This window comes from Thermobia domestica, chromosome 7, assembly GCF_964235325.1.
Source record: "Thermobia domestica chromosome 7, izTheDome1.hap1.1, whole genome shotgun sequence".
Taxonomy (NCBI): domain Eukaryota; kingdom Metazoa; phylum Arthropoda; class Insecta; order Zygentoma; family Lepismatidae; genus Thermobia; species Thermobia domestica.
The window spans coordinates 191,192,194-191,208,002 of NC_137460.1; the positions used below are offsets into that span (position 1 = coordinate 191,192,194).

Sequence of the window (15,809 nt, forward strand, 5' to 3'; positions counted from 1 at the left end):
TGCAAGGGCATACTATATTTGGAAACTTGGATTTGGTGATGGCATATAACCAAATATTACTAGTTGAAAGTTCTAGACCATGCACAGCTTTTTAGTTTGAGGGACACTTGTATGAATATAATCAAGTAGTCTTTGGTTTGGTTAATGGAAGTGCCGCTTTAGCTTCAAGACTAAATAAAGTGTTAGGACAAGATCTTCGAGAAAACGTGATTTTTTATGCAGATGATATTTTAACTATGGGAAAAACACCTGAAGATTATTTGAAAAATTTAAATGTTGTTTTGGAACGTTTGGGAAACGCTGATCTCTGTCTGTTAATTTAGAAAAATCAATTTTTTTAAGAACTATTGAATTTCTACGGTATACAATAGATGCGCAAGGAATGTGCTTCAGCGAATCTAAAATCCAAGCTATAAAAGATCTGCCAGCTCCAACAAATCTAAAGAAACTCGACAAGTTTTAGGGTTATTCAATTGGTTTAGAAAATCCATACCTCGGTTTGCGGAATTAGCTCAGTCTTTATTCTCTATAACTAAAAAGGGGGTTCCATGGCAGTGGGGTGTTCTACAAGAAAGGAGTTTTTACAAACTTGAGAGCTTGTATCATGGAAAATATTTGTTTGAATCACCCTAGGTTTGATCGTCCTTTTTATATATAATGCGACGGATCGTTGTCTGGAATTTCTGACATTTTGTGGCAACCTAACCCTACTGTATATGAAGCAGCAGTCATACATTACGTTAGTCGTGCACTGAAGAGTTCAGAGAAAGGGTATACGACGACTGAAATTGAATTATATGCAGTACGCTTTGCACTCCAAAAGTTTGCTCCCTACGTAAGTTGTTGTCATTTTATGGTTTTGACTAACCACAGTACTTTACGACATTTAAAGAAAGTTCAAGGGTATAACAGCCGTTTATTGCGATGGTCACTGGAACTTCAATCTTTTGATTTTGAAGTATAACATATTAAAGGTATAAGTAATGTTCCGGTACACACATTGTCAAGATCGTTTCCAGACGATAATCAGACGATTTCCAGAGTGTTGTCTGTAAATGCCTTCAAAATTTTACAGGATGAAATAGCTAAAATATCATAGATGAATTGAAAGAACACCAAAAGAATTATGAAGATTATTCCAAAATCATGTATCATTTAACTTCTTGCTCTAAGGATTGTGGTTACCCTCGTAATTGGAATTCACTGTATCAAATGTCTAATGAAGTATTTTTGATTGAAGATTTCAAATTTAAAAATAGAAAGAAAATTTGCATTCCCCCGAAATTGGTGCCTCGTATATTAAAAGCATATCATGACGATTTTGGTCATTTTGGATATTTGAAAGTATATTGACTAATTAGTAAATCCTTTTATTAGAAATCACTTAGAACGCAAATTAAGAGTTATATTAATGATTGTGAGGAATACATGAGAACTAAGCATAATTTCCAATCTATTTACATACTTATGATGTCAATCATGCCTAAAAGACCTCATTCTTTCATTTCTATTGAGTTGTATGGACCTCTTCCTCGAGCACCTACTGGTGATACTTTTCTTTTTACTGTCATGGATGTTTTTAGAAGATATTTTGTGGCGTATCCCCTACGAAAAGCAACTTCATCTGCGATTGTGCATCGAATTTTGAATATGTACATACCACATTGTGGCCCAATTGAACATATTTTGTGTGATAATGGTGGACAATTTCGTAGTAATGTATTTATCTGTGCGATGAATAATGCCAACATTAAAGTACATTTTGTTACTCCGTACCATCCAAGTAGCTCTATTGTTGAAAATATTCATCGAAATCTTGGGATATTATTTCGACACTGTTGCAAAAACAAACACACAGATTGGGTTAAGTATGTGACGGAAATTACCTACTTTTTAAATTATTCAGTTTCCGATACCTTGGGAGTTGCTCCGGCGAATATTCATAATGGAACTGATTCAATAAAAATCATAGAACAGCATTTTAATGTTAAACTTAATGAGAATGATGAATTGGATTATTCACACCATGTCAGTATGGTACGTCTTCGTAGAACACGAAAATTTCTTTTGAGAAACCGAAAGATTGAACATCAACGGACAGGTAGATCCACAATTCAAATCAATGATCTGTTTTTTGTGAGGTTAGATCCACAAAGTAATATGTCATTGAAGAGAATTTTGTAAGTCCTACGATTTATATGCTGGACCTTATTTATGTATTAGGCAAGTTAACTCTACGGTTTTCGAATTAAAGGATGTAAAGATTGGTAAACTTTTAAGTTTACGAAATATTGACGAACTAAAGTTATGCCGTCCGTCAAAGCATACCAAAAGTAAATTGATGCAATTAGTTGAAAAGTTAGTTCCTACAGAAGTTTTATTTAAGATCAATATAGATAATATTGAAGTTTCAGATTAATCCTTAGTGTAATCATTTCTTTATTGTGTGATTATTTATTTATTTATTTATTGTGATATCAATTGGTTTTTGTTTTGTTTCACTTTGAATATTGTTATGATTTCATTGTAATTTTTTCGTTCACATTCTATGCAATCACATCTATGCATCAATACAAAATATTATCTATCAAATTTATGCTAAATATGCCCGAATAAATAAAACATGTTATGTTGTATTTTAACTTACACCAACCTTGTTGTTAACAAGTATAAATGGTATTGAATTAAAGAATTTATTTAGGACCTAAATAAGCAACCAACATATCATATTTTGAATATGCTGTTCTCATCGATAATTTTATAAAATTAAAATAAAATTGATTATTGGATAAATATAAGAATTATATTGAGATAAGATGAAAATAATATATTATTTCGTGAATTGTAATTTTTTATATATATATATATATAAAGTCTATTCAAAGAGTATGGTAACCAGGTATATGAAATGTTTAAAGGTCCAGGATTCTTTCTTCAATTGTAATCAATTCAAGAAGTCATATAGTTCGGAAGTCATACATACAACGATAATGTATATTTTGTATGTACTTCTAAGTATTGTTTCTATTTACGGGCAGAAGTGCTATTTAAAAGAGCACAAGCGGTTAAGAAGAAGAAGAAGAAAATATATAAAGAAAAAAATTAAAATATTTTGTATCATATCGATATATTTGTTTTCGTTGCTACGACAACTTGTTTATCTTGTTGTTAAGGTAACTAGAAAAAGATAGAACGAAGAACCATATCGTTAGAATTGGATGTATATTATTTTAATGTGACAAATACGGTATATGTTGAAATATATATATATAATCCAAAAGTGCATAACTGTGTTGTGTTATTCATTGTAATATCGTGTACTTCATAAATATTCAATATATTTGGAACCAGGGAATGTAACGGAAGAATTAACGTTACAATATTTTGATACGTTTAGATTAAGTTAGAACATAGTTTTCGAATACGGAATCCTATTATCATAAACATCAAATAATACTTTTAATACTTTCAAATATCTTGGATCAGTATTAACAGATGAAAACCATATTCACGAAGAAATTAAATATTGACTAAAAGCAGGGAATTCGTGTTATTATTCTGTTCAAAATCTTTTGTCGTCGCGAATTCTGTCGAGGAATTTGAAGCTTAAAATCTATAAAAGATAATTATTCTATCAGGCCGTTTCCATATTGCTAAACTAAACACAACACACTGAACAAGGCTATGTGATAATATATATAAAACACACAATCACGTAACGGTTATTGTGTTGAAACTCTTACGTGATTGCGTGTTTTATATATATTATCACATAGCCTTATTCAGTGTGTTGTTGTGTTTAGTTTGACAAAAGGATAACCATGCCTGTTGTTCTGTATGGTTGCAAAACATGGTCGCTCACTCTGAGGGAAGGAAGTAGACTGAAAGTATTTGAGAAAAAGATCCTGAGATGAACCTTCGGACTCAAGAGGAACGGAAATGGGGAATAGCGGAAACTTCATAACGAGGAACTACATAATTTATACCGTTTACCAAACATTGTTAGGGTCTCAAATCTAGGAGGCTCAGGTGGACAGGTCATGTAACCAGAATGGAAGAAAGTAGGAACGATTTCAGTTTCAGCTGAAAATCCAATCGGAAAACGACCATTAGGGAGATAGGCGCAGATGGATCTCTCAGAAATAGAAATACAAAGTAGAAACTGGATCCAGTTAGTGGAGAGCTTTTGTGAACGCGGCATTGAACCTGTGGGTTCCATAGGCCATAAAATTAGTTAGTTATTATCATAAATATTCTTAGAAAATATGAACGATTCATAGGATATTTCTTAAATTTCTAATGTTTAAGGAGATAAGTCTTAATTTCCGCATTGGTTCACCTTCTGTATTAGCTGGAAATTTTAGTACATTGGAATTATAAGAAAAATGAATCACTCTGTATGCCCATTAACAGTGATTCTATTAACTTCGAAATTAAAATGTGTAAAGCTAGAACTAATGTTTTTGTGAAATGTCCTATTTAACAAACATATGCCTCACACAACGGCTGTAGAAACTAGACATATATGCTTAGGTAGGTACACTCCTTAAGGTGAACGATCCACTCTTCATGGACTCTCACGAGCATATACGAGGATATGTCAGTGCCAGCCTTCCATGATACACTGGCACATCGCAGGTTGTCTACGAGTAAACAAGCTGTTGAAGTAACTCATAGAAAAAAAAAAAAAAAAAAGAAAAGAAAATCAGGGAAGTGAAGTCCCGCCTGCGCCTCTCATTCCATTGGCCAGGAGTTGCACATCCAGCTGTTGATAATATATGTCTTCACGATGCGCATGTGTAGTGGCGCCCCATCCTCCTGGAAATCATGAGGAAATGTGTCATCTTTTTGGAAAGCAACGGAAACGCTACTTGAAGCAGTTCGAAATACCGTGGAGATGTGAGAGTAGTGTTAGTGGATGTGAATCCAGTAGTATGGGTGCCACATATTCCATAGCATATTATCATCGTCGAAGCAATGACTTCTTTAGATGCGCCAAAGTACTGGATATCTGTTTCTCGAGATTGGTAATTTTGACCCCCCACCTCACTATTTACATAGAAATACGATAGTCGAAGAACAAAATATTCTGTGTGAACGCGGTATTTCAGGAACAGAACGTCCAGAAATAGAATTCTATTAGTCTATGTGAAGAATATGTTAGTTTCCAATACTTTTTTTTTTCTTGTACAGATACCACTTGTAGATGTGCCACCTACTAATGGCGGTACAGATGCGGACTGATGCCACACTCCGCTAATAGGCGTTGTGTGTTTCTCATTTAATTTTTGGCTTAAAATTTGCCAAGACCATATGGATATTTCCTCGTCGTTAGTCATCTTCGGATAGCTACTGTGGAGCTTGCCTCCAATTATATGTACTTGTATTTTATGAAACTTTGATATCAAAGATGTGTCGGTGCCACGGGAACGGAAGCCTTCACATGACATCTTGTTGAAATCAGCAGCTATGACATGGCAGGTGCGTTTGCTAAAAGTCAGGACCTCCTCAATTCTCTCTTGTATTGTCGTAGTCATGGTATGGTCTGACTTTAAGTTTAAATAAATTTGAACCGTTACAATGATCAAGAAATTAATTAAAACACTACATTTACGGGAAAATTTTCGTATTCTCCATTTGTCTTCTTGGCATTTATAAAGTGTGATGTCCATCCAACATGGAAGATTTCAAGATGACGACCATGGCCAAGATACAAGAAATATCTTAAGACATAAGCCCACTAACCGAATTTACAATGCTTGACATACTCTGCGATAAAACCAGGTTAACAAAGTTACCAACCCAATATATATGACACTACTCCAAGTTATTGCATATTTCAAATCTATATGTTAAACGAAAACTTACGATATCAAATTTGTTGTTCTGTGTTGCAAACTAAAGACGCTACAGCGTTACGAACTTCCAAATTTTGGTGTTCTCTATAGGACTAACAACGCAAGTAAGACGGGCAGGGCAGTGCACATGCGAAGTACTTTAGTACTATGATAAGTACTTTAGAATATGTCTAATACTGTGATCATGATATGACAGATTTCGATTGAATAGGAACAAAAACACAAGAGACTGAAAACTTGATTTTTTTTCAAAAGTCTTTATTTCGACAAACTGCTTAGATAACTACCCATCTATAACTACCCATCTAATTGCATAGATAGTTTTTAATTAATGTGAAGATCATGCCGTTTACAGAAACTTGATATCTCAATTCGTTCTGGAGACATGGTAAATATTAGTATAGTTTGCAACACTGCTTAAAATTATGTAATTCCAGAAACTTGTTGTAATTACGCCTACCAAAAATTATTGTTGTAATATCGTATAGGCAAAGTAAATCAAAAAGTGTTTTAAAAAGTTCCCACAAATACGCCATTTTAAGCAATATATCGAATTTAACCATTTTTTCATATCTCTGGATGGTTTCAGGTACAAAATTACTGTAAACGGCATTATTATTTTTATGTCTGTTGAAATCGGATTTTCATTATGCACAGACGTACCCACGGGGGGAAGATGAGGGGGACGCGTTCCCCCCAGAAATTTTCCAGGAGACGATTCCCCCCCTCCCAGAAAATTGTATAGTAGGGATTCTTCTCGAAATACCTCGGCAAAAAAGATGAAATACTGAATGAAAACTGATGGTCAAATAATGATTTCTAGAATGGGAAAAGAATTACAATTTCATTGAAGAAAATTCCACAACAATTACCGAGGTATCTAAATGAAGTACTGAACATAGCAAAACTGTATTAGCTACATCGACTGGACCATCGTGTATCAGTCAGGAGTTTTACGGTCAAAGAAGTCACGTAACGCCGTAAAATCTTTCATCGACGTGTCAGTACTAAAAAATCATTGGAGCAGATCAAAAAAGATGGTTACTTCCAAGCAGCATGAAGCTACGTCATTCACCATGAGGTTTAGATTATGCGAGCAACATGGAACATAGAATGCACATGGATTACAAAATCCTTTTCTGAACACCACTCTCCCTTCCTTTCATATTAATGTCATTGTCGTAACCTAGTCCTCGAATATTCTCAACAGATAATGAGATACCTTTTAACTTTTCCAAAATTACCTCAGTCATGGACGCTCCAGTACTTTCTTACAGGGGCATAAATTAAAAAAATAAAATAAAATAAAATTAAATTAAAAAAACTCTTTCACCAGAACTTGATTAAATTTATTATCATTTTTTGACGTTACCTTAGAAGAAGAAATTATTTGCACGAATCTAATGATCATAGAATTTGCTCTGTGTGACTAATGTCTGGGGTGAAGTCCAACATGATGGAAAAATATTTAGCTTTTTGAATTGAGAACAAGATCTTTTTAGTTATGGCACTAGCTAACAATTGGATCAATTCTTTTGTATATTTTCCCCCAGGTAATGAGCATATCTTTTATCATCACTTCTGATTCTTTGTAGATGCTCATTCATAATTAGGTCAAACATTACCAAATATTCAATAATTTTCAAAAAGTTTCCGTTATCATGAACATCCAATATTGCAGTTCTACTTCGAAATCCCAAGTTTTGTGAGTCAAGACTTCTAACAAGAGCCATTAATCCCTCCAAAGTTTTGCTCCCATCACAACTCGGAAGAATGCGAACTATAAGCACTTTCGGTAAATAGTTCATCAGAATAGGTAAAAATGTAGGATTAAGTAAAATAATATAGAATTAACTGTGAAGGGTCCAGTTGGGTGCCATATTGGAATCCTGAGTTGCATGGTAATGTTATCATTGAAAGTGGAATGAATTTAATGAAGAAAAATTAAACTGATAGGAAGGTAATTAGGTTACAGGAGAAAAGCAGAAACTAATAAAGAAAGACACTTATATTTGTATAACCGTACAAAATAGTAGATTAGAAAAAAAGGAAATATAAATTGATACGAAATAAAGTTTAAAGTAATAGTAAAATAACGAACGATAAAAATAAGACGTAATGTAGAAAAATAAAAATTATGTAGAAAAAAATACAAGTGACAAAGATAAAACTTAGTTTATGGGAAACGGAGTAAGAATAACTAGATGTAAGGAGATTGTTAGCGGATAGAAAAGTAATGTGCATGTCTTCCCATCTCTTTTTGTGAGACAGGTCTGGCGGAAAACTTTGAGGATACTGGAAAGTGTGGTCGAATATTTTGTTGTAATGAATTGGCTGAGTATTGAGGAGATAGCTGATTGTCAGTATGGATCAAAAGGGAAGTCGAATTTCTCCGACACGAAAAAACTGCAAAATAAATGCATTTAAATATGTAAATAAGGTTAGAAGAAACAAAACTTTTAGTGTAATGAAAGGTTGGGAAGTTCTGAATACAGTATAAAGCAAGTTTTATACATGAAGTTCATATCTCTTCGGTGAAATGGCTGAATTTGAGGAGATTAACTTTTGAAATGAGAATATGACACTTAGTAGTCTTTCATTGGAATCGTATTGAGTGGGGAACACATAATACAGTTATAGGTCCCTTCTTTTTCATAGAGCAAACCATAACAGGGAATGTGTTCTTAGACATGCTTCAACACATTGCTGTTCCCCAGTTACAACATTTGCAACCTCAAGTGACATTGCAATTGGATGGTGCCCCGTCACATTCGAGCCTACAAGTGAGGGAGTACCTTGATACTGAATTTCCTGGCCGTTGGATAGGCCGTGATGGGCCAATTAGGTGGCCTCCACCTCCTCCTGCTGTTACCCTCCTGGACTTCTTCCTGTGGGGGTATGTGAAAGACCTTATGTATTCTTGATGAACTGAAGAACCGTATTAGGAATGTGATTGCTTCAGTAACACCTCAGATGTTAGAATACGTGGAGAGAAATTGAGGTCACGATAGATAGTAAGACCAAATAAACTTTTTGAGTTCTCCTTTAAAATATATATATATATATATATATATATATATATATATATATATATATATATATATATATATTCTGTATCTCTGACCATATTAAAACTATACACTTTTGAAAACCGTCAATCTGATTCCGGACACCCAGTATATATATAATATACAGGGTGGACAATTTATCTGGAACATCCGTGATAACGGAGAAACCAGAAGAGAGTGAAAAGCGAAACTGCATGAAGCAACTAAAGGAGGGGGACATCGTTTTATGTTTTAAACAACACCCCAGTGAACAGTGTTGCCATCCCAGTATAAAGTTACATTTTTTCAAATGACACTACGTCAGATTATTATATATTCAAATCAACATGTTAAACGAAAACTTAAAATACCACATTTATTATTCAGTGTTGCAAACAAAGGATGCTATAATAGGACAAACATCCAAAGTTTGGAAGCCTCTATCACACATACAGCCCAACGGAGATGGACAAGACAATGCACGTCGGAAGTACCTTAGCGTTGAATACTATGGTTATGGTATGACTTGTTTCGAATGAATAGCAATGAAGTTACAAGGACTTGAAAATTTGATTTTATTCGAAAGGCTTTATTTCGAAAAAATATTTAGATAAGTATCATATCTAGTTACTATGTGGTTTGCAATGGATGTGTAAATTATTTTACCGTTTACAGTACTTCGATATCTCAAACCGTTCCGGAAATATGATAAGCATTGGTGAAGTTTGCAATACTGCATAAATCGTAATTACGAGAACTTGTTGTAATTACAGCCACTAAAAGTTATTCCTGCAATGCTATAAAAGAGAGGGAAAACAACAATCAGTTTGAATATTATCCAGAAATACGACATTTTCAGCAGTGTTGCGAAATTTATCAATGTTTATCATATCTCCGGAACGGTTCAAGATATCGAAGTGCTGTAAACGGCAAAACGATTTGTTGGCCAATTGCAAACCACACAAGTAATTAGATATGATACTTACCTAAGCATGTTTTCGAAATAAAGCCTTTCAAAAAATTCAAATTTTCAAGCCCTTGTAATTTCGTTGCTATTCATTCAAGACAAGTCGTATCACGACCATAGCATCCAACGCTAAGGTACTTCCGATGTACATTGTCTTGTCCATCTCCGTTGTGCTGTATGTATGATAGAGTCTTCCAAACTTTGGATCTTTATGATATTATAACATTCTTTGTTTGCAATACTGAATAATAAATGTGGTATTTTAAGTTTACGTTTGATATGTTGATTTGAAATATGTAATAATCTCACGTAGTGTGATTTGAAAAAATGTAACTTTACACTGGGATGGCAACACTGTTCACTGGGTGGTGTTGTTTAATACGTAAAACGATGCCCTCCCCCCCCCCCCCTTATAGTTGTTTGGTGCGAAGTTTCGCTTTTCTCCCTCTTCTGGTTTCTCCGTTATTACGGATGTTCCAGATAAATTGTCCAACCTGTACCTATATATATATTCGTAAATATATGATATAAACTTATGAAAATATTAAATTTAAATAAATTTCTCCGTGACTAAATGGATTTCTCGCTTGTACGGAAAACTCGTATTTGATTTTTAGTAGGAGTATACTTGTATCTGGCTCTTTCCATCACTACGCAGGACTCGGCTCATATGCTCATAATCTCGGTGCTGAAAAAAATATTAAACTCCAAAAGCAAAGAAAAAAATAAATATATTTTTGGTATACCTACTAAGAATATTTAGAGACATATTTTAACTTATATTTCCAAAGTAACTAGATTTTTTCCCTCCTTCGGGCTCAATAAATTCCAAATGGCATTACAAAGGAAAGGTATATATTATTTCTAATGGTTTAATTAAGCTTTGTTACTACTTCAGTACTGAGTTTGGACCTTCAAATGTATACAAATAAGCATTTACTTTTAAAATAGGTACTAAACTCGAAATCTCGTATAAATATACAGTCTCAATAATTCGCATTTTAAAGCTCAAATATGTTAGCACCGGAAGACTAGACTTTAGTAAAAGAATTAATAGATAAAGTCTATGCCATACGTATTGATTTATGAAATACGAAAAATTCTTACGGGTACAATTGTGTATATATTAAAACCGTGAATTCTCAGAATGTTTCTCGAATCAAAATAATAACCAGGTATTGATTTCTTAAGATCGTGAACCGTTATTAGAAACGTTTACGAAAAATTCTCAGTTTCCTACTTTCGTCTGTAATCCACACTTCACAAGAAAATTAAAATTAATAATCCCTTAAGATTCTTATTTTAAAATTTAGTTCCAATTCTTTGAATGATGTACCAGTCTCCTGTTTTTCAAGAGTATATTGATGGGCATTTAATATTTGGAAGTTGGGTGAATGAGGGACATGAAAACATCTAAATTTATAGAAATCTCAAAATCGATTTTTCCTTCTTACCATTACTAAGTTTTTTTTTTCTTCTTTTATTCACACAGTTGCTCGAAGGTCAAGAAGGCATGCCATTTTCTGTTGTGAAGTATTTAGTATAATATTAAGCTCATAGTAAATAAGAATTAGTAAATAAGAATAAACATAAACTGTTAAGAAAATATTGTATATGTTATGGTATCCTTTTCTTGCACTTAATTTAAATATACGTGAGATTAGCAAGGACACATACCTGATACCAGCACAATCAGCAAATCGTTTTTTGTTAATTTTTTCACCAGCTCTTGAATTTCCATTGCCGCTCGAAGGGAGCATTCATCAGGAATATTATTTTTTGCTCCTTCAAATATTTTGATTTTACTTTCCTTTGATAACATCATGTCTGGATTATTTCGGAAGGTATTCTGAATGCCAACAGGAACGGATATAATTCCAGTGACAATGTGACTTCCAAGACAGCGTTCCACTTCACACGCCATTCCCAGGACTGCTTTACCAAAACCTGCCAAAAATATGAATCTCTACTGTGATATTTTGTAACCAGTTTCAGGTTCTCTCACAAGCACTCTTCTCATGGCTTCTTTCCCTAATTTCTCTCAAGATTTCGTGTAGAAGAACAATTCCCATTTTCTGTTTGTAAAACCACAAGCTTATAAAAGGATCATATACTAACAAAAAATTATTAACTTTCGTTTTCCAAAAATTCTTGCCCTAATTCATAGATACAGCATGTAAGTATATCTGATAAAGACTAACATTGTTAAAATTTCTTTTTATAACATCTCGCTTACAATTTAAAGCAAAGTTTCTGTGGGAATGTCTGTTATCGATAATATGAGTTTCTATCACAGTTCATTGTCTCAAATTGTATACAATAAATGCATTAAAATTTTAGATCATTTGAGGCATCATTTAATATTCAATTGAGTTAATTTTCTTTATGAGATACTTTGGTCTAATATAGAATCATTTCACGGGGTGAGATAAAAAAAAAACAAAAAAAAAAAAAACTTAGAAGACGAAAAATAACGACCACCTTAATAACGTGCTTCTAACTTTTCTAACAAACGAAGTATAAGATAATATTTTCTCAACACTGTTATATTTTACGAGGGAAGATCAGAAACTAAGGTTACAAGGCCGATATTTCTGGAGTTTTTTTTCTGTTATAGAGAAATGAGGAGTGTGCGGTAATTGTAATACATAGAGTTGGCAACTGTGCAGAGTTTCAGCCACCCGCCACCTACCGCGTTAATTGTGGGTAACACAAACGACGATTCGTTTGGAAAACTGGTCTTATGAAGAAATCTGCTCAGTTATTCGATTTCTGTGGGCGAGATATGTGACCGCGGCTGAAATTCACTGACACCTGGTAGAAGTTTACGAGGAGACTGTAAAGTTTCGTCAGCATGTCGCAGAATGGTGTCGAAAGTTTACGGCTGGCAGAGAAAACGTCACCGACGAGGAGTGCAGTGGACGATCCAGCACGGCATCAACGGATTTGAACACAGCTTGCGTGGAACAGCTGATTCAGGACAACAGGAGGGTCACGTTACATCATCTGATGGCAGAATTGAGAATATCGTTCGGAAGCGTTCGCCACATCGTGCAAGATATTCTGCAGTACGGAAAGTTTGTTCCCGATGGGTCCCACGCAATCTGTGCACCACGCTGTTGAAGCAGTTTTGTTGGGACATCATTGACTACTCTCCCTACAGCCCAAAAACTCTTTCCAAGCGACTTTCACCTGTTCCCGCATTTGAAGGAGCACCTAGGAGGCCGTCGTTTCGCTTCAGACAAAAGGTAAAACACTTCGTAAGAACGTGGCTGAACATGCAAGGACAGGGCTTTTACCAGGAGAGAAATTAAAACTTATCTCACGATGCGACAAGTGCCTAAATCGATATGGAGACTAAGTTGAAAAATAAGCTAATGTATGTATTATCTGTTGGTTGTATTGGTTGTAAGAAAAAACATATAAATCTTTGTAACCTTACTTTCTGAACACTTCTCGTATCAGAAAATAAGAAATGGATTAGGATAATTCGTGAAATATTAAGGTATTTCATCCACGAGTTTTACAGTTACCCCAGATAACTTAAAATAAGGAATTAAATTTCGAAAACCTACATATCTTCAAAAAATTATGACTAAGAGAAATGAGTAAGACTACTCGAAATACTGTTTTATTTGCTTGGAGTGGTTACTTCAATCAAGAGTAATAGCGACTCAAAATTCTGAATCTCGACTTAAGTCCGAAACATTATGAATTAACTCAATTTTCCTTGCCAAACTTGTAGATTTCTATTAGCCACTACGGTTGGTCAATAAGATTTTTCGGTAAATTTTATTACAAAAGTATCAAAAATGCCAAGAATTGGGAATGACTAGTCTCTATTCATTTCCTTATTAAAACATTAGTATATTATGCAACTATGTTAAATGCCAACCTATATTGTTTCAAGTAACCATTTTATCAAATAAATGTCTATGCTTTCCTTATTAATAACGTACAAACATATTCCGAGATTTTATTTGCTTTTTATAACACATTGATTATTATTTTATATATATAAACTTACCTACAACAAAACAATTCTTGTTTAGCGTATATGAAACACCTTGGACGTTCAATGTATTATTATTTTCAATATGAAGTGTGTTCTTGATTAATGTTCGTGGATTTACAGCTGACACAGCTTCCCTGAAGATAGCTTTAGCGTCCGTTTTCATTGTTTCTAAAGACATTTGACGTTTCGCACAAGAGTACATGGAAGACATGCTCATGTGAGTGGGAAATATAGAATATCTATGAGAAATGTTCTTGAGAGTAAAGGAGATTATTCTGCACCCACACTGATAATTATACATTATTGCAAGCATTCATCATTGAAGAGTATATGAAGATATTGAGTACATGGTGATTCCTAAAACGAACAAAATTATTTTCTATTAAGAACAGCGAAGTTTAGTCTGTACTATTTTGTTAATCAACAGATGATACCACAAATATATTACCATAAGAAATTTAAGCAGAAATAAAATTTTTTTTCACAACTTTAAAAACTTTTCCAATATTAATAATATTGTTAAAACATTGAAAGTACAAAACACATCTCAAAACTGGTGAAAATAACTGTATTCTGTATTAGTTAATTTACCTGGTAACTAAAACATGTGTTTGCTTTAGAAATCAACTTCCTTTCGCAAAATTACTGTTTTGTAATATAATATGTCCTTCTACATTGCATTGAATGATTTCATCTTACATACTACGGTCCTCATAAAAATTTGGAATATCTTGAGCAAAGCAAAATAATATCCCAACCTTTTTGTACTATACGAAAACACAAACCTAGATGATAGTGAGAAGTAACACGACTAGACATCTATATTCACAAGTAGTAAGGAACAATGAATCAAATGTCTCAGTTTTATCTCAACTGGGAGACGTTTTTCACATTTGATGACCCGTTATGCATATTGTGATAAGCTTATTGATACTGACTCTTCATAGAAGTTATAATGGGAAACACAAATAAAGTTCTGATGTGCTAGTAAAAGTTGCAGACGATAGAAACAGCCGTCTTTTACACGCTCATACTGAAATTCATACCTGATGAATTTGGTAAGCAATTCAAAGCCAAACAAAGATAACGTATATGCAATAACGTAGAGTGAGGTTTCGAAATGTGTAGGCTGAAATACTTGATAGAAGATGATGATTTGTGCAGCTCATTATATTGCAGTTGATTGCACAGCACAAGGGAAAAATATAATAATACTTCTGCTTCATATTTCCCTTATTATTGGAACCAAAGTTACAACTTATTGGACAGTAAAGAGATTACTAAATTATATATCCATAGTAATTCTTGTTACTGAATGTACGCTACTAAATTTTCCACATAGGGTCAATCCATGCAAAGTGACCGAGAAAAAAAAAGAAAAGAAAAGAAAAAAGAAAAATTGCCGCTCGACCTTTTCAAAAAAAAATCTAATTTTCTCATTACTGTTTATCTTACTTCAAAACCACAATTAATTATTTTTTGCAACATCTCATGGCGACGCAATGGCTACCGCCATTTTGCATTTTTTCGGTTTTAGGCGTTTACATTGTTTTGATTTACAATTACGTACTACAGAACAAAAATGTAGGTATCCTCAACTTATTTGTTGTATGACTTCTACTATAGCTGTGTTTAACGGAAGTCCATAGCAGCACAAATAAAGCAATACCGTTTCGACCACCTCTGTCAAATAACGTGGTCAATGTTTGCATAGGAACAGCTTCGATGAGCATCTCTCTCGTGATACTGGGGCCGCGGTGGTTCAGTGGTAGAGCGTTCACCTCTGATGCTTGGGGTCCCGGGTTCGATACCAGCACCCGCCAAGTGATCTTTGTGGTGGACAAACACCGTGTGCCTGCGTTTCCTCGCGGTTCTCCCGTTCCTCCCACTTTCTTCATTCCATCATTTCATTTATTACTCTT

General features: G+C 34.0%; 1 protein-coding gene across 4 annotated transcripts in view; it reads right to left on the reverse strand.

Annotated features, from left to right (window-relative positions):
• LOC145690625 (glycerate kinase) overlaps positions 1–15,809 on the reverse strand; it is a 57,924-nt gene that overhangs the window by 9,923 nt on the left and 32,192 nt on the right. For all 4 annotated transcript variants that reach the window (XM_081765694.1, XM_081765695.1, XM_081765693.1 and 1 more), the window contains exons 2-3: positions 13,900–14,244; positions 11,550–11,819 (exon numbers count right to left, since the gene is read on the reverse strand). In XM_081765694.1, the coding sequence (XP_081621820.1) occupies positions 11,550–11,819; positions 13,900–14,200 (571 nt within the window). In that variant the 5' untranslated portion in view covers positions 14,201–14,244. The remainder of the gene's footprint in view (positions 1–11,549; positions 11,820–13,899; positions 14,245–15,809) is intronic.